Source organism: Falco cherrug, chromosome 8, assembly GCF_023634085.1.
Source record: "Falco cherrug isolate bFalChe1 chromosome 8, bFalChe1.pri, whole genome shotgun sequence".
NCBI lineage: Eukaryota > Metazoa > Chordata > Aves > Falconiformes > Falconidae > Falco > Falco cherrug.
Genome location: NC_073704.1, coordinates 4,949,610 through 4,970,149, shown reverse-complemented (window position 1 = coordinate 4,970,149; position 20,540 = coordinate 4,949,610). Strand labels below are relative to the sequence as shown.

Below are 20,540 nucleotides of genomic sequence, written 5' to 3'. Positions count from 1 at the left end.
AGAAGCATACGTAACCACATTTTAGTTTCTCTCATCAGTCATTCTGTTATTTATAGTTCATCTCTTTTTTTTTTTTTTTTTTTCTCTCCTGTATTCCTAAATTGGTACACCTGTTTCACTCTACCCAGATCCCTTGGGTTTAAGTCAGGTGGAAGTAACAGAACCCTACAGAGGGTTTTAGATTTGGGCACCTTGCCTTTTCTAGATGCTAAAACCCATTGCAAAAGGTGTGTCCTTTCCAAGGTTTCTCCCATTCAACTTGTCCTGGTTTTTGGCAGGACTTTGCACTGCCACTAGCTGCTGTGCCTCATGACTGGGAGACAGAAACTGTGGACACTGCCCTCCATGGTGAAGCAAAGAGAAGTTGTTCTTTATATCACGTGGATCTGGCCCAACACTCACTTCACTTTCTGCTAAAGCAAGTGTAAAACTTACCCTGCTTAGTCCATCTGGTCCTGGGTGGGTAGGATGCCCTGGAGGACCAGGGTCACCAGGCTGGCCAGGGATACCAGGTTCACCATCAATCCCTTGAGGACCACGAGGGCCCTAGAAAAGAAATCAGAAATGCCAATAGCGTGTCAAGGCTTTCATTAATATCATTGAAACTGCCAAACAACTGCCTCATTTTTAATAAATCTGTACCTCTACAAAAATATCTTCAAACAAACAACATCACTCAAGACCCGCTCCTACCTTCAGATCAGCAACACTGGGAAAAATTAGTTATACATCCAACACACAAGTAAATTGCAGCAATTTCTGTCACAGGCTTTTTTAGAAACTCTGGCTTCCTATCGTTCCTTACTACAGCATACTCTTCCTGAAAAACTATTTGGCTTTGTACAAGATATAGAATACCACAAATTTACTTCTAAAGTACATATAGCTTACATTAGTATACACACATACCCATAATCCAGCATTAGGCTGGTTTTTTACAGCCTCCTGACATCATGGGTGGTTCAGACAGCTCATAATATTGCTGAATTCTCAATGCAGTTACACTCCAAATGTGCAGAGTAAATCCCCCAGTGTCGATGTTCTCTCTAGCTACTACTCGCAGGACAGGCTGGAAGGCCATCCCACTGCTCCCGTTTCGGTCCACCTACTTTTGATTCCTAAACTGCATTCATCTTACCTTGCGTCAGAACAAAAATTAAATATGGAAGCAGCTAATAAAACATTAGTGGAACAAAACCAATAGCAATAGAGCCAATAAAGATATACTTCAATCATAAATACAAGCTTCAAAGTGCTTGTCACTACCATTTCCTTCGTTAGAATAAAATGCTTGGCTACAGTGAGGAAAAATTTTATACTGTATAATGAGCTCTTCTTTTTAAAGGATCTTTAAACATAAAACTTTGGAAGCCTGGCTCAGTGAGTCATCTTTACAAACACAATTATAAACTGACAGATTGCTTGTATTTTCATGAGATGAGGACTGTGTTTCCTTGCAGTCTGCAAAACGTTTCAGTGGAATTTGTGTCTGAATTAGTACAATGTGAACTAGTATGGTTCACACATTAAGGAAAAAGCATTCCCTTGGGAAAGGGCTCCACTGAGATAGCACTGACAGCAGGATTCCTGAAAACTCCCAGTGAATGAGCTAAGCCTCTTAAATCTCAATCTGTCTTTATGGTCTGAAATTCCTCCAAGCCTAGCAATCGGGGGGGGGGACGGGACGGGACACGGGGGACGGACGGAATTTTTTCTTATAGCCATGCACGTAACACGCACACACCCTGCTTGCTACTTGCAGAATGAGTTCTGAGCAGACGGTATTCTGAAGTACATGATAATGAGAAGATCTGTGCGTGTTGGATGGAAGCAGAAGGTTCTAGCAGAAAACTTTATTATGTAGCATTTTTATATAAACAGAAGTACACTGCCAAAGCTAAAACTGCATACAAAGGAGGAAAAGAGTTCTCTTCTGTTGTTTGTTCACAAAAAGAAAGCACAGCTAAGCCTTAGAGAAAAAAACACAGCTGCCTTTAAAGAATTAAGCAACTTCTATACTAATTTTCAATATCCAAACCAAGAGACCTTAACAAAATCTGATATAGAAAATGGTCTTTTTTCCACTTCTTCTTAGAAAAAGACCTATTTTTCAGTCACCAGAAATCAAACTGCCTCAAGAGTAACACTGCAACCCCTCACCTCAACACCCAAAAACTCAAAAAAGGACCTATTTTTTAGTCACCAAAAATCAGCCTACTTAGAATAACACTGCACCCTCCCACCAAAAACCCCAAAGCATGTTTGTATTTGTAGGTGGCAACTAACCAGCAGTATACAACCAATCTTTGGGGGGAGGGTTGTAATAAAATATTTATTTATTTATTATCATTTATCTATTTATATGTATATGAAAAGAAGTCCTTTCATTTTCTTTCAACAGCTCAAGGTTGGGGGGGAGGTGTAAAAAATAAGGGAAAAGGAAAAAAAAATTTCATATAAGCCACAAGGTGGCACCAATTAAACACTCAATTTACTCATTCCTGCTCACCGCTGCTCTGTTCGGGAACTACTACAGCTTTTGCCTGTAATGGACTAAGAGGAAATGTAGATTAAGGTAGAATACTCTCAAACTACTATTTTAACTGCTACTGCAATTGCAACTGAGTGTAAATGCCATATGGAAAACAAAAAAATATCAGTGGTTCCATGGATGCTCGAGCTTATTTTCTGTCTTCAAAAGATCATTTGTAAAACACCTAAAATTTTATCGTGCTCCAAAATTCTCCCTCCCTAGATGCATTTTGCAAATGCAGACATGCTATTCCCAAGTTGTTGCTCTCTCATTGTTACACAGACAAATAATCTGAAGTAAAAAAAATATGCTAATCTTCCTGAATTCATTTTACACCCTAGGGTCCTGCTTTTGTAAAAGTCAGAGACCCACAGCACAGCTGAGTTCCCTCTGCTCACTAGTCAGGAGGAGTCCATTTAAAGAATAAAAATAGATTGTAAAAAAATCCAGAGAAAGAAACAAATGACTTGGAAATATGCTCAGTGGTTTTGTAATATCACCAGTCAGTAACATATTTACCCAGGCTAATTTTATAAAGGGTGTCTGTACACAGTTACCTGCTCCCTAAAGTATTTTAAACAAGTTGCAAACAATGTGCAGAGTTGTTTTCATAATATATACTGCAGGTGTGAGCTAACATATTTTTTTTTTGCCACAAGTATAAATGAAAAGTCCTGTGCTGGCAGTCCCTCTGTATCTAAAAGCAGTACTCTTTGGTCTCAGACCTACACACAGCTCACCAGAACCTTTGACCTAACATTTTCGAAGGAGCTGACTGCTTCCTAATCCACCGATATTCCCAGAAAGCACTGTAATAATCTGTGTCAAGGGAACTCACACCTATTTACAGCCTTTTGGCATTTTAAGTGCTTCTAGCCGCCCCTCTGTAGAAACAAAGGGTACATGGCACAGAATCAGAAATTATTTAGCATCTCATTGATAATACTGCACATTAGGAAAGCGCTTCAGACGCCTCTATAAATACAGTCAAGATTCCTCCACGCACCAAAAGATTTCACAATTACTCCCAGAATTTTTTAAGCATCTTGGTACTCATCCATCAGACAAATGTCTTATGGTGATCCTGGGAGCAACAGTGGCTTGGCATCCACCTCTAAGAGGAGACACGCTTACTCCAGCTGCCCGAGAAGAAGTGTCACCACCAGCTACGGACAACAGGTACGCACTGGACGAACAGCACAAAGCAGCCAGCTTTACACCTATCCCTACACTCAGATTTGGCTTGCTCCCTATATATGTATAGGAAAATATCCACATAGAATTTACCACGATACAACTCTTTAAATCTACTTTTAGCAGCTTCTACTCTTTGACCTAGCTTTTTCAGCAGGAACGTGTCGTCTTTGGTATTTTCAGCACTCCCTTTTGGCCTTTCTGTGGTTCTCCACATGCAGACGCTGAAATTTCCTTATGAAGTCTTTATTTCCACTGAGCAATCTTGATTATATTATTCACCAGCATACCAACATATGTAGTCACATATTAACTCCTGCAAACTTTCCGAGCTTTGCCTTTCCTGAAACACCCTGAGCCGCACAGCTCACACTGCTTCCGAGGCACCAGCAAAGAGTCAGCAACTTCTTAAACAGGCAAGCGTGATGTTCCAGGTTTGCTTTGTTGGTTTTTCTTGTTTCTTTGGGGTTTGGTTTTTTAATTAAAAAAAAAAAACAACCTGAAGAAAGCCATACTCTCAGACACTACTTTGAGAAAGCCTGTTGAGAAAGTACAGCTTTTAGTGGAAATACTGCTACACCTCTGTCGATTATCTCAAAACATTCAGGTTTCAGCCTACCCAGAGAATGGTGAAATATAAATGTTTTTCGGTTTGTTACCTGATTCTTGGAAAATATGAGGAAAGTTCTGGTAACTCTAGAAGACACAGAGACAGTTTAAGCCACCTAACCTTTTGAGGTTAGTCCAGTACTTGATTTCTGAGATGCTCAATAACTTACAGGTCTTCCCTTTGGTCCTCGTTCTCCTCGTGGTCCTTGTGAGCCCGGAGGTCCCTAAAAGAGAGATCAGAAATATTAAGTACCTTTTAAACTAGCTAACAATTAATAAAGCTCTCAAAATATGAAATGCCATGCTTATTTGGAAATTAATTTGTGGGTTTTCCTTTGCCACATCATCCTTAAGAAACAGCTACAATCACAGAGGATTTAGTATCTCTTCGCAGTTGTACATGCCCTGAAGGGAGCAGAACCAGGATGCAGACATCTACAGGATGGTTTCCTCTCTCATGTGCTCCACAGCTTAATTTAGCAAAGGTTTACTCAGTGCTGGAGGCTCTTAATGCGGAGATGTGCAGGTCTGAGACAGCCCTCCAGCCAGCACAGAGCTGCTTTCTGCTTCGCCGCAGCTGGGGACCACGCTGCAGCTCCTTCTGCTCCTGCTAAATCCCTGCTAGAAATGCACTCCCCGGCATCGACCCTGCATGAAGGTCCTCAGGCACGCCCGTACCGCAAGCACACATCCCTTCACTTTGGGTGCGTGGGCTCACCTAAGACTAGTAAAAAACCCCATCATTTTCTTGCCCTCTCAAATCGAACAGCTTTGCAGACACCCCCATACCCACTGCAGGCACGGAAGGGTCCTCCTTCCCATCACCCTCGCAACACAAAAAGAAATGGCAGAAAGTGGAAAACACTACCACGAGAGAAACGCAAGATTCAAAAAACACTCACAGCTGGTCCTGGTCGGCCTCGTATTCCTGAAACCTAAAGGCAGCAATATAAATTCAAGTTACCACATAACATCATGGCTGTATTTGTCATAACTACCCTACAGAAAATTAGTTATTGAAAAGTAAATAGCAAGAGAGAAAACTGAAGTATCAGGCAAGTTGTAAGGCTTTTAGAAAATAAATAAATATAAATTCCACTGGTTAGCTCTTTCCAGTTTGGAGTCTTTTCATAAGCAATATGAACAAAATCTCTGAAGTATCATTGTTCTTCTAAAAAAGATTAAGTAAGTGATTTACAATGATTTACTCCCCACTTATTGATTCTTTTGTTTGTCTTCATGCTAGAAAGGGATAATAAAGACAGAAAGTGACAATTTATTTCATCAGTTTTCTCAAGCATCTCTACACCTTCAAAATACTTAATTTACCATTATACCTCTATAAAATTTTAACTATGAGAATAACAATATGCAATTAACAGGAATTCCTCATGTTACGTATGTGAAATAGCACAATTAATCCCCTTCCTCTCATTCCTAGGCTGTACATTTTTGTTTTATTTCCTTAATTACTGCAATTCTGCTGTACAGCACCAAAATATACACTTCTAGGGCATGCTGATAAATGAAGACAAAACCCCCAGACTTACAGGTGGCACTATTCCAGGTTCTCCTTTTTGTCCCTGTAGGAAAAATATACAAAAAAAATCAGATGGCAGAAAACACGTGAAAGTCCAATTAATAGTAACAGTTTCACCACTACCATCCCTGGGACTGTGACAGATGTTAAGACTTCTCTAAGGATACATCTGCTACTAAATTAAAGTACCTGTGATAGCTAATCCATACTATTTTTAGTGGACACTGATTAAATGAAGGCTATAAATTAACAGACTTTCTCTAACTGCATAATATACTGGCTGAAGGAAGCCTCAAACTAAAAAAATGGTATTTAATTAAAGATATTTAAGTACTAGAAAACATATTGTAGTTCTGTTATTGGATTATTTACTTCAGATGAAATTCAGAGCCCACAGAAGACTTCACATTCCATTTCTTCAAGGTATTAAATTAAAAATCCTATCATTAAATCTACAGCCATAAAAAGGCTGCGTGTCCTCCTGCAGTGTAGGGACAGAACACAAAGTGATACCGCAGAGCTTCAGCATGAAGGACACAGCATTTGCCAATTGACTTTTCTTTGAGCTGAATGCGTTGATGATGATTATATGTTACATAAAATACCTGGGTTTAGACCGATTGGTGGCAACCATTTCATTAAGGAAAAAAAATAAAAATTTGTAAAGATAAAAAACTTCCTGCCTTGCTTATCAAGTAATAACAGGTTGGTTACAGTCCATTTAATTCCATGAACTGCCTCTGCACAGAGAGCTACTCACTTTCAGTCAGTGTGTCTACTTGATCACCTAAAAATTATTTCAATTATTTCTTGTAGTTGCTTACTGAGAAGCTCATTTATCAGCAGATAATTTAATTTCTTTCATAAGAATAGATCTTATCTTTGTTTAATTGCATATGGTGAGAGCTGCTGCCCACAGAACCACAGCTCTGTGCAAGAACGCATCGTCCCGCGCCTGCCTGCTGCACATGGAGCAGATGAGTCTCAGCAACAAAAACAAGCTGGAAGTTTTAATAGTTTGGCTTCTGATGATCTAGTGGTCCCTTCCCTCATTTTGTGGCATTGGTAGAGATGAAACAACCAAACTACTGAAACTGGAATGCCTTTGATGTAGACAGCAGGGATTTTCAGCCAGGGGATTCTCTATATTATAGACCAGGATTTTTGCCTGCATCCCAGAATATTTTGCATGGGGACTGCAATCTCCATAGCTGCTGAGGAAGACCAAGAGGAAAAATCAGGTGAGTTTAACAGAGATTATATTTAATATCTGTGAAATGCTCCAAGGAGATGCAAATGATTCTTTTGACAGTTGTAATATAAGAGAGAGAGAAAAAAAAATAAGGAAGTCTTACCTTTCTTCCTCTACCTATTAAAAAGGACAAAAGAAGAAAAGAGAGGAAATTAATGTTTTTATTCTAAAAGACAGAGCATGGTAAGAGTTGAGTGAAGGTGTTGCTGCAGCTAGAGCCACCCCTGCTCCTGGATGCAGGGAGGATGGTGTATCACCTACAGGGAGCTGGGGCAGTCCCCAGGGATACGCGTACTCCCGTGTTCAGGGTGAGGAACAGGAAAGGTTGGCAGTGATGGCCCCTGATTCTCAGCCTCTTTCATCATGGCACAGAATCAGAAAAAGCACTTCAGGCAAGCCATTTTGGGAGAATTGCCTGAAGCTGGCCTAATGGTTGTCAGTGCAGTCAAAGGATTCTTTATTACTGACTTCAATACAAGCAGCATTGCTGGACCCCCAACACATAACGTGGTATTTTTTAAAAGATAGGGCTGACCGAGCAATTTCTGACCTTTCCTTGTTTGAAAAGCACCTGCAATATCACATGCCCGCATTCAGAGCCACACTCATACCCACAAAAGTCCTTCAGAGGAATGTTTTATTAATACCTTGAATAACAGTAAGGAATTCTGGAATGATTCCATACTGCTTTGATTATTCATTATGTGTACCTTGTGGCCTTGACCTAATGCCTCCCAAAACACAGCAGGATGCACCATCTGTTTATTAATGCTGGTCATATCTTGCTCCATTGGTCCATTACACAGGTCCCACGCTCTTTATCACTGCTTTACTCTACATTAAGCTCATCATCAGCAATTATTTCTCCTGAAGAAATAGCTTTAACTATTATATATAGAACGTAGTTTGAATAATTCAATACGCAGTATTAATGAGCATTAATTCCAAGTTAAGAGATATTCTTGTAGGAAAATTGAGGGGGATTGCTTCATCCAAGTCTCTCTAGGAAGGAGAAATGGACTGGTATTCTTATGTCTCACAAAAGGATCACATGTCCATGTTTCCCCTTTGGGGAAACACTTTATACTGCTTACATTTTAGTGTTTATATTTATGCACCTATTGGAGGGACCTTGTATCGCATATTTTATTATATAAATTATGTAGTAAACATGTATTTATCTTAACGTGCTTATTATATATACTTATCGTACTGTATTTATCTTTCAGTTCCAGATAAACCACAAAAAGCAGCCAGAATTCAACTTCTCTGAAATACCAAGCTGGAATCCAGATCAGCCTTTTATTATAAAACCATTTGGGCTTATACCAGATTCACAGTCAGAAGAAAACTGTTTCCAGAGCCAGCTCAGGTGCAACCCAAGATGGAAGATAACTGCCAAGTATCTACTATTTTCAGATTTAAATCTTCGCCATGGAAATACTATTAGAAATTGCAGTATTAGGAGGTTCCTGACCCTCTGGGCTGTCTCTCTTTTCAAAAAAAAAGCAAACTGGAAAGCAATCTTACCGATGGTGGTGTCAAAGTCGCGTGTTGTGTGGGGACACACAGGACAGCACTCTCCCGGGGGCACCTGCGGGTTCTCACACTCCAGCACGTCTTGACACTGGATTTCATCGCAAAGAATAGCTCCATTGTCACAGACGCAAATTTGGCATGGTGAGGGCTTCCAAATATCCCTGTTCAAGTACATCTGGCCATTCTGAGTGCAGGCTATTTCTTCAACATCTTCTCCTGAGATAGGAGAGAGAATATACAACATGTTTTCCCACTGCGAAATCAAAGGAGAAGTAGGTCTGGACAAGGGAAAAGCACAGCTGGAGATGAGAAGCAGCACCACATACACGAAGAAAACAGTCCACTAGCATAGCTGAAGTTGATGTTAAGGATTTTTAAATATCAGTCATGTTAAATGTCTTTCTTACTTTACCACCTTAGCTCTTAATCAGAAAGGAGTAAAACAGAGTCGTCATGGAGCACACAAACCCACCGCAGTATCAAAGGAACATTGCCTCCCAAGCCTCGGGATGGCGTTCTGCTCAGCGGAGTGCTAACTCCATGCTGAGGAACTCCTGCCACTTGCCTGCTCTTTGCAACTGTTGTGCATTAGAGATGCCTGGGGAGGAGAACTGTGAGACTTCTGTACCAAACAGCATGCCCTACCTGCTGCAGGTAGCCTGCACAGCCAGCCCTACCACAGTGTGGAACAGGCACAGCAGTGCTTGTTGAAAAGAAAAGAAAAAAACCCAACAAAACCTCATTTACCGGGGTCTTGGTGTAAGGGAATACCAACATGGAGAATCACATTTTCCAAACGGGACAATCAGTCACTGAGCAGTGGCAACAGCGGTCTCTACCGCAAGGGCACTTGCAGCAGTGCCTCCAGCTGAGCACAGAGACGCTCCTCGAACTACTTCTTGTGCTCAGGTTTTATAATCCAGCTGGTCATAGCCCTACACATTGCCCCAGCAATAATAAATCATTGCTATGGATATACATCAACTATATACAAAACACTTCTTATATATATTAACTATATATGGAAGACCATTGTTGTGTGGCCATTCACATAGGAACAGCACTGACTGACTAGATGCACACGTCCTATCTATGCATATATTCATAAATTTGTAACGAGGTCATTCTATTTTATTCAAATTACGTATGTAATTTTTAACCTAATCCACTCTGTTCACAGAATGTTTGTTTCTTGTCTTAATGCTATTCCTTTTCTTTCTTTTCCTTGAATTCCAGTTTAGAATCAATTTCTTACTAATTATTTAGAAAGCCATTCAATATAATTTTTGCTCTCTCCTCTCCAACCAATCTACAGTCACCAAGGTGGAACAAATTCTCTGTGTCGAATTTATAACTTAGAAATTTTAAAAATTTCCCCGTTGGACCGATGGCAGCATTTAAGAGGACATAACCACCTGTTTAGGTACTGTTCTATCCATACTTAAGTCTATACCTTTGGTTTCTTCCTACACTGTAGGCAAATACTCCAAATACCTGGACTAGTTTTTTAATCATGAGGTGAGTATGTCTCAGTTTTTCCCCCTGAAAATAAAACAAGTCTAATAAAGAATTAAAAAAATCAAGTGAAGTGGAAACTTTTCTTGGGGTATCCAACATTTTACAAAATGCTCTATCAGAAAAAAAAAACAAAACCAAACCAACCACCACACACAAACCAAAAAAAAACCCCACAACAATCACTGGCCCAATAAATATTTCAGCCCCTAAAGGAATACCAGCTCCTGCAAAAGCAATGAACTGTCCCTGGGCTGTCCCTAGACAGGTCACCAACCTGCAAACCAAGAACTCTGTGCCAAGGTGCCCTGAGTCACACTCAGGGAAGCTGTCACATGCAGTCCCCAAATTATTCTTCTGACCTCTGGCATGCTGCAGAGATTATTTTTACCTGGGTGGGAGCTCCATCTGATGACAGAAACCTTCCTATCAACAACGTGTTTGGAACTGTACAATCCAGTTAAAACCATTATTTGAAAATTCCCAAACAGCACTACAGCCCTAAAATTTCTGATACAAGACTGGGAATAGGGGCTATTTATATATATATATATATATATAAAATATTATATTTATAAATATATGCACACAGGCACTATACATACATGACACATCCTGCTAGTCAAAGATCACGACCATTATTTTCAAGGAAAACCTGTAATTAGCGTACAAATTAGCAGCTCCAAGCACAAGGCCAGTTTCACTGTTCTATGCATTTCTGTCCTAATTTAAACCAGATGTAAACAGAAAATCACAAAGTAATAAATACGAACAGATTTGGAATTTCAGTTTCATGCCTCAACTCAAGCCCAGTCACTCCATCAATGTCAAAGCTCGGAGAAACGAAGCAGATGTCTCACTGAACTGTTGCCTGCCATCCCTAACTTCTGCAGCTCGCTAACAGAGACCGAAATCAAACTCCCACCGCGTCAGCTCCCCTCGTCGGTTGGTTCAGCACACCAGCTGCAGGGGTGCTGCAGACCTCGGCCGAGTGCGCCGGACAGTCCATTTCTGACAGGGTGAGAATCACCTCCCGACGCGCAGGCCGTGTTTTGGACAGCACTGCCCTCGCCGCTCCCTTGGGTGCCTGACACAGCGCACTGTCTGACACAGTTCGCCTTCCCCCCCAGGTGGCTGCCATATGGGCTGTGTCTTCCCTAACGTATCGCCCGCAGAACTCCTCTCGCTGCTCAGAGGAGCAGCAGTTTGCATAAAGGAAATTTCAAAAGTTCCCGAGCCCCAAGTCAGCATTCTGTCAGAACTTCAAATAAACCACGTAGCAACTGCTTCGGCAAACCGGCGCTGAGCCAGGTGGTGCCCAGCTCCTGCCAGGGGGCTGCTCGGTGGGGGAAGTGGGACAAAGGTGGGGGGAAGTCGGACAAAGGTGGAGGGAAGGAGGACAAAGGTGGGGGGAAAGTGCAGACCAACTCCTGGAAGCGTACGAAGCCGTCCGTTTTCCAATCAGGTTGCTGACCATTAAAAAGATAACCAAAAAAACCCCAAACCCACCCCACAATACTGCCAGAAAACAGTAATTATTTTAACAGTAATCTTTTCTTTTTTTATTTTAAAACTTGATTACTTTGGTGCTTATTGTTCTCCTTTTTGCTATGACGGCACCGCACAGAGAGTAACCTGCGAAGAGCAGCTATTTCAGAGCCATCTCCTTCCACAAACACAGTTTGACATTTTACTCTCAGACCTGAACCACAGGCACGTTATCCACCTACACCCAGACCAGGAAAGACACACAGGAATTGTTCTGTCATTTCCACTCTGGTTTGGAAATCTGCAAGTTGGTTTTTTTAATTACAGAGACCAGTTCCCAAACTCTTCACATCGCCTCTTCTTGCTGCCCCTGCAGTTGTAACACAAGGTGAGGAAGGGTTTGAGAAGCGGCTTTGGGAATTCTGCGTATGGCAAAAGGCTCCGCTAGCCTAGTACCTCATGCCTTTCTCACCAACAAAAAGTACAACTCTGGTACTGGACCCGACTAGAGAATCCACAGGGCTGCGAATCCATTGAAGTCGGTGAAAATCAGTTTCAAAGCAGCCTGCAAATATAAAAGGCAAGGTAGAAGAAATGCCTGATGATATATTTAAGGCCTCATTCATCCACGAGCTTGCACAACCAACCTTCGTGAAGGAGGATTTCCATGAAAAGCGCAGTGAGAACAACGCCGTTACTTTTCTGCTATACATTGATCTGTCAGCGTCTCAGTTTCGCTCTGTGGAACTATTTGACCAGAAGTCAAATAGCCAGTTCAGCCAACACACGAAGCCATCATACCCCGGGGCTACACATCAACAGGTTGGAACTAAAAATCACATCGTGCACTGACATACCCAGGCCCGGTTTTGAGACCACAGAAATTTTGGGGGTGGGGGGTGGGGGGGAGGGGGAGAACCCCCATGCCAGCCACTAGATGGCCGTCAAAGCCCATCAATCAGCACAAGCATGCGTCAAGTCAAAGAAGTTCAGGCCCAGTAGAGGTGTGCAAGGCACACCTTGCTTTGGGCATGTTACGCTGAGCTTGTTTTCCTTTCCATTAAATGCCTCTCCAAGTTAATTCAACTCCTCAAGAAGCCAACAACAGGACAGTGTTTTAAAAGCCAGCATATGAATCCGTTTCAATCCTCCACTACCAAATACACAGCGTTTTTAAAGCAACACCTGCAAATTCAGTGTTGCTTGCTTTGCTGTTTAAAGTCGCTCCACACGATTGTACCCTTATTGCCTTCATCGACTTCTGGTTTGCGTCTGCAAGTGAAACAGAAAAGGCCTGGGCATGGAACCAGACAGAACAAAGAGGAAAAAAAGAAGGAAAATAACACCACAAGAAAATTAAGCGTGGTGGAGAGGGAGGTAGAAAACCACAGCGTCTTGAGCAAAAATATTTTAAAAGCAAAGGGTAAGAAGGGGGAGAAAAGACACTATTCCACATGTACAAACAGCTTGCTGAAGCTGACAACCTAAGGTCTTATTTTTCCTTGCAGAAACGTCCGCAAAACTGCAAACTTCAGTCCCATTACCTGTCTCTGCTTTCAGACAACCTGATATGGAAGCAGTTGTCCGCCGGCGCCCGGCTGAGGAGATGGTGGGTGTACCATTGGAAGGGAATACACTCTCAGTGCTTGGGGGAAAAATGGCTGGAGCAAAACCTGCAGATATATAGGTTTTCTGCACACATTAACAACTTTATCAATGAAATGGTAAGGGGAAAAAGGGGATTTGTCAGCAAAGCAGGCTCCATTTCATTGCATTTTTACTAGTCCTACCAATGCAATAATTAAAGGAGCCTAAAGGCTGACAAACCTACAGCAGCAGAGAACATAGACCAACAGAGGCAGAAAGATGATGACTGGTATTGAAAGCACAGGTGGCCAGTTTTACATTTTCTTCTGCTAAGAGGGACTTCTTGATGCATACTGTAACCAAATCCCAACGTTTTTATGCTGCTTAATATAAAAAGACTGGAACAGAAGAGGTATGGTTATTTAATGAAAAAAGGGCTGGAAATAAAACAGCTTGCGCAGGTAGCTTCTCATCCTCTCTTTGTCATCCAGATTCTAGTTTCTACAAAGTGTAAGGAAACATAAGATTACATAGATACAGCATTTTTTAAGTTTGGGGAAAAAAAAAATTCCTAGCACTTGAAAAGCTAAGTTTCAAGTTATGAATTACAAAATTTAATCCTGCTAACTCACATATCAGAGGTGCAGAAATAAATCAAAGTGAAAGGTGATACGTGCCAACAACCATTTTGCAGATGTACTGTCATGCATGGGTGCCAACTGCCAAGAGAGGGACAAGAGGCACTGGGCATTAAATAATCTTTTATTGTCAGCCTGTTGCAACAGTAATGTAAAGCTTGATCCCGTTCCCGTTAAATGAATGGAAAAAAACCCCTCTAATTTACTCCAATAAGAATCGGACCACCTGTTTTTTTATCTTTGATAACTCTTTTTGAGTGGTAATAAAATACTATCCAAATTACCACACCATGCAAATTATAAGGTAAACACCAATTATTTTGAAAATCAAGTGATTTTCAGGAGCGCTGACAAATACAAAACCTGTTTTGCATCTGTTGTACAGAAGCAATTATTGTTAACAATTATCAATGCTCACATTGTACGCATGTACTTTACACTTACATACACGAGGATGAACCTGGAATCCCTTACTAATAAAAGGCTGAACCAATTCACAATTCACTTAATAGGAAACCTTCGACTGTCAAAATTAAATCAAATTTGCATTCAGACATTTCCATTCAGGATACATCGTACGTCTCTATGAGCTTCAGGTAACAGCTACAGTACAACTGCACTTAAATCCAAATAACCCAGCATTCTCTTGGAAACACTAACCACTAACAAGGTCTGTAACACATTGCTAATTCACTGAGGGTTACAATAAGATGAATGTCCACTCCGTGGCTTCAAAGTCATTTTAAGGCTCCCTACATAGCCAGGAGAGCAAGCAATGAACGACACACACAGATTCATCGAAAGTATCATGCAGAGGATTTATTCATTACAGGGCTGTCTAATAGAATAACCAGCACAGACATTCACTGGTCTAAAATAAGATGGCTTGCTCAAAGTCTGTGGCTCTGTGGTGTTGTACACCCGCTGAAGGTCGGGGTGAACATGTCTTCATGCATTTCCCCTATGGTTTCCTAAGCCATAGGACTAGAGGAAACAGCCCCAAGTTGCACCAGGGGAGGTTTAGGTTGGGTGTGAGGGAACATTTCTTCACCAAAAGGATGGTGAAGTCCTGGGACAGGCTGCCCAGGGCGGGGGTGGGGTCACCATCCCTGGAGGGGTTTAAAAGACATGTAGATGTGGAGCTTAGGGCCATGGTTCAGCGGTGGGCTGGGCAGTCCTGAGTTAACGGCTGGACTTGGTGATCTTAAAGATTTTTTCCAATCTAAATCATTCTATGAAATTAGTCTTGTGCGACCCCACTGGCTGCCCTGTGACATTCGCAGCCCCAAGCCCATTTGATTCCAGTGGCTGATTTTGGCCAGGTTTGACAGACCTTGAGAGACCAGGTCACTAAGGCAACTGTGCTCCTGCAAATGTTGCGAACACGCACAGTTAGGAAGAGAAGGGAGCTCCAGGTTAGTGCCCCACCAAGACTCCCTCATAGAACAAGTGGATAACAACAAACCCCTCTCAATATACTTTTGGAAATGGGCACAGGAACACAGTTTAAAACACAAACCTGTAGGAAACCAGGGTTATATCAGAACTGTTTCTTAGGAAAGAGAGGTGGGGTTCTTCAATCCGTTCTGCAGAGTTCCTGCTTTAAAAAAATCCTAGAGGATAATTTGCAAAGTTGACAATAATGGTTTAAAAGCATTCCACAGATTAATGGACACTGAATGGTCTTAATTCCAAATGAGTTTCCAATGTGACGGGGGGGTCAGCCCTCTAGACAAGGAGCTGCAACCCTCTGTGCCTCGTTTCAGAAGCAGAAAAGTCCCAGGGTGTTCTCCTAAATGATGCAGATAATTTTAAAACATATATTTTAGGAGTGGAAAATTACAGACTCGACTGTTTTTCCTGAAAAGTCCACAAATAATGTCATGATAAATACTGCCAAGTATCAAGGTACAAGTCAGTTCCCAAGCAGAGACTTAATTAACTGTTGAAATTGCTACAGCAGTTAACCAAAGCCTTACTAAAGATATACACTTTGCAGCTGGCCAGTCTCTTCTGGATGGCACTAAGGGGAGGAAGGTCACTTCCGAGATTCATCAGCCAAGAAAGTCCAACCTCCAAGCTCTACACGACAGCCCAGAGGCAGAAAGCAACAGCAAACCCATGTACCCTGACTCGGGAGGGAAGGTCATCTTCCAGGTAAAGGGCTCTCAGAGTGTGATCTGGCAACTGGGTTTTGTCTCTTCCAGAAAATTGTGCCAAAATAAATGATTCTGGTTTTCACTCAGCATTGTGATTCCAGATTTGGCTGAAAAAGGAAAACTGAAATGGAAAAACTACACTTAGGATACAGTTAGACTCCTCTGAATGAATTTTAAATTAACATCCCAAGTACACAGCTGCTTCTCCACCGCTTCCTTTACTGGCTGGAAGCAACACTACCCTACATTTGGTTTGGAGGTCCTTATTTCCCCAACTCACAGGGTCAGGTAATTATGTCTCCATCAGTGTGAATAGTTTTTCTTGCCTTTTGATGGATAAAATTAATTTCCAACACAGAATGATCAAAGACATTTTTTTTTATTACAAGATTCAACACACACTAGATAAAAAGGCAGAATATATTGGGATCCCTTCCTGTAAGAAGGATTTCTCTTGCTGGTCCCACAGCATTATCCAATGTTTATTATACTATTCAATTCCCTAAGATCATCTGATGATTTTGTATCTGCATATTTACCTCACTGTTCCTGAGCTACTGTACCAGACTCAACCTTTCTAAACATCTTACGCTACCAGCAGGGAACTGTGCAGCAGTGACACGTTGCTGAAAGATGGGTCAGGCGGGTCCTTTTCTGTTGGGTACGGCAGTGTCTTAGATCTGCATACCTTGAGAGCACTTAAACTAACTCACTAGTTATGCCATGAATACAATTAGATGTTTTTACTTTGTTTTTCATGGGTTTACTTTGGTTCACAATTAGGATGGCTGGACACATTGCTTGGTGCCTGTAGGAGAGCAGGGTGAAGGAGGGAGTTTGAAGAGCCTGCGGTACTTATGCAAATGTTCTCAGATGACAGCAGTCAAGCTTCAAGCATACAGTGGGAAATAAAATTACTTCCAAATGTCTAAGGCTGTGCACAGATTGTAATGGGGAGGCATTCAGGGCAAACCTGAAAAAACACTGCCGCAATTTCAGCAGTTGGAGCAAACCAGTCAAAAGCTGAAGTCAGTAGTGGCGTGCCCGGTCTCTGCCCGAGCCCATGCGGCCACAAGCGCCCAGCTTGGACTTTGTCATGCAGCGTAGTTACAGTGAAGTCAGCTCAGCTACAGCCGCCTGTACCACAGTTTTCTTCCTGACTCATTGCAGTAAAAGCCTAAAAGGAAGGAGTGCTTATCACGGTCAATTGTTACATTTTATTATTTCAAAAGAGGCTTGAGGCAACAGAGATCATTTGTTTTTCTAAGCAAAGTGTTGGAGCACATTCTTGACTCTGGGATGACATTTTAAGCAGAATCACTCTCATTTGCATGAAGACAGGCTGGTCCCACAGAAACAGCAGAATCTTTTGGCCAGGAGCTTACAAGCAGCAAGAGCATTGCCGTCAGTGGAGGCAGAACAGGGCCAGGGCTCGGCGCTGCTGAACACACAGGTTCAGCAATATAGGCACTGTCTTTAAAATTAAAACAGAATTAAAACTGCAATTAGCACATTTTCTAAAATGTAAGAGGCTCAATTCTGGAAGCAAACATGCCCTGTTGGTGGTAATTTTGCCCAGCCTGCTGCTATGGCAAATTGAAGCAAATTTTACCAGGACATATGGAACTGCCTCTAATATATTTAAACCTAAGTCTAAAATAGCAAGATTATAATGAAAATGTAATATTCCTCTACTGTCTACTTTGGCTCATGGTTCTGGAATCCATGAACGGTTGATTTTCATCTTTCCAAAATCCAATCTCGGACTGCTGCGCATCAGTTAAAAATAATGCATTTTGGCTGTGAAGAAAATTCTCTTAACTGCTTCCTGTGCCAGTATTAGCACGACACAGTTTCCACTCACAGGACGTTTGGATTCCTGTAGCAAATCTATCGGAAATCCACAAGAAGCCATCTTGGTCGTCCAGTCAGCCAGCAACAGATTGCCCAAGCAACAAGCCATGCAGGGTAAGATTGTGCTGTCAGCCAAGTTCTGCAATAACCATTTCTTGATGGTCCCAGCACTGAGCCTTGAGTGGTTTAGTGGTGGACTTGGCAGTGCTAAATTAATGGTTGGACTTGATCTTCAAGGTCTTTTTCGACCCAAACGATTCTGTGATTTTGGACTTTGAACTGCCAGCCATTCCTCTTTGAACTTGATAGCCCCACCAGGTGTTCATTATTCACCTTGTCCACTCCTTCAGTCCCATACCAAATACAGGACCGAATATTTCCCCAGTTTGCCTACGGATGCTGCCGGAGATGCCATCAAAAGCCTTGCTAACTAAAGGTAAACAGCATCCACTGCTCTTCCTTCACGCACCAAGCCAATTATCTCCTTGTAGAAGGCAATCAGATCTAACAAACGGCAAAGGGAAAATTCATTAAATAGCCCCAAACTCCAGTCTGGTCTTCTCTGCACCCATCTATCCAAACTCTTACAAATTCCACTGTTTTAGTTTCACATATGCTATAAAACCCAAAGCCTAACTGATAAAATAACCATGCACTGCAAAAGAACTGGTTTGCCTTCCTTGTTTTGTAGGATTTAGATCCTTTGAAGTCAGACAAAATGTGTATGGATGTCTTTTCTTATTACATCTAAGAGAAACACACTTGCTGCTGCCCAAACATCCTCTGTCTTTGAAGCTCTACACTTCAAAGTTCAATAGAAACCTATCATTACACATTGCCTTTTCCACAAAGCTTTTCTACATTGCGGTTTGCAAAGTGGACTCATGTAATCCCCTAAATGTATCCTTGCTGATATCACCCTCTATTTCCACTAAAAATAAAGATTTGTAATTAGTAAGAAAATTCAATTCCATAATTAAAAATCTTTGCATTCCAACAGGCTCAGCATTTCAAACTGCAGCAAAAACTACCCAGTGTTTGGGTGGAGTAGGAAGGTATTGCTGGAAAGCTATACTCGTAATATGCTGTTTGTACAGCAAAGCTACTCATTTGCTGAAACACTGGGCCTCTGAAAAATGAAAAAAAAAGAATGGTAAGCAAGAAAGTCTGCTAAAATTCCAGGAACAAAGCCTCTGTTTCTGTTCTGCTACCATTACCTTTACCACACTTCAGACAGCTCAGTCAGCAACTTCTGGTTTCAAGATGACATTGAAAGGCTTTGGCAGCCCTCAGGGCATCCTAGCTGCCTTCTGCAGGGCAGCAGGGATGAAGGTTATAAAGGAGCAGCCTGGTTTTAAGTGTAATCTGAAGTCCAGCACACACATGTGCATGAGAAAGAGACAGTGGTTCAGGTGCATCTCATGTCCAAGACAGAGTTTAACTTCTACACAAGTTAAACTTATTTATTACTTATACAGAAGCAACAGCAGTTTCCTTCTTTCAGTGTGCAGAAGTAACAATGTCAGTAACATGTGAGTATAGCCCAGTTCATTTCTATAAAGGTTAGGGATGAGAAAATCCTCCAGACTGAATATAAAAGCAAGCCAATTAGCCAGTCAGGAATTTTTCTACAATTTTTTATTGTTGTTGCTGTTGGAAAGCACTGGATTACTGGAATACCAAGGAAGGTGCTTTTATTAGATACATCCACTCGAAAGCCTTTCCTTTCATCTTCAGGATATTTGAAATGACCTATTTCAGTCAAGAAAACATCAAGGTTTGCTAGAGCAAACTTTATACCAAAAAAGCCTTGTTAAAAAACATCCAAGTCAAGCTGAGAAAAAATATTTTTGTTGACCTGACCTGATTCTATCTTTTTCATTATTACTGAGTCATGACACCTCTTCAAGGTTGCCTCAATTCATCCGGCCTGGCTAGGGAAAACCCAGAAGCAGCTTCCTCTCTAGCACAGGCTGGCAGCTTCCAGGATGGTTCAAGTCAACTCTCATGTCTGCAGACCAACATAGTTTAATTTAAATCCTACTAGAGGAAGAATAGAGCTAGGTCAGGGAAAGAATATCCTTACTCCACTTTCATAAGTGTTGCATAACTTCTTAAAGTTTAAGAAGGAAGTTGAAACAAACCCATTTCCTATTTTGCCTTTATGCAACAGTGGGAAATGGCAATGTTACCCTTGTTACTGTTAATAAGGCATTGTAAGAAAAATCCAGTGTGAAAAAAAAAAAAATAAAATAGAGGTATCTTTACCTATCGGAGACTGTTCCTGCATTACGCATTTGAATAAAGTCACATATTTTTATTTCAATTTCATTTTTAACTTGACTTTGGTACTGTCCCAATTCTTGCTCCATACATAACGAAAATGAGCATTTAAAAAAAAATATCTGTATGTAAAAAAAAAAAAAAAAAGTCAGTAAAGAAGAAATCCTACCCACCCCGGCAGTTAGATGCAAAACATTGATAAATGTTCTTTGAAAAGATACATACCAGCCATTACTTTGCCCTCCTGCAGGATTATGGTTTCTGGGACAGAGGAAATGAAAGGCTTTCCTGCAGGCTCTCCTGCTCTTATTTGTTGGATATCCTTCCATACTTCAGGGATGAAGCATTA

The 20,540-nt window shown here is 41.3% G+C and overlaps 1 protein-coding gene across 1 annotated transcript in view; it reads right to left on the bottom strand.

Moving 5' to 3' along the window:
* COL5A2 (collagen type V alpha 2 chain) overlaps nucleotides 1–20,540 on the bottom strand; it is a 112,986-nt gene that overhangs the window by 46,444 nt on the left and 46,002 nt on the right. Inside the window, exons 2-7 of the mRNA XM_005440448.3 lie at nucleotides 8,659–8,883; nucleotides 7,232–7,245; nucleotides 5,887–5,919; nucleotides 5,239–5,271; nucleotides 4,507–4,560; nucleotides 436–546 (exon numbers count right to left, since the gene is read on the bottom strand). Of these exons, the coding sequence (XP_005440505.2) occupies nucleotides 436–546; nucleotides 4,507–4,560; nucleotides 5,239–5,271; nucleotides 5,887–5,919; nucleotides 7,232–7,245; nucleotides 8,659–8,883 (470 nt within the window). The remainder of the gene's footprint in view (nucleotides 1–435; nucleotides 547–4,506; nucleotides 4,561–5,238; nucleotides 5,272–5,886; nucleotides 5,920–7,231; nucleotides 7,246–8,658; nucleotides 8,884–20,540) is intronic.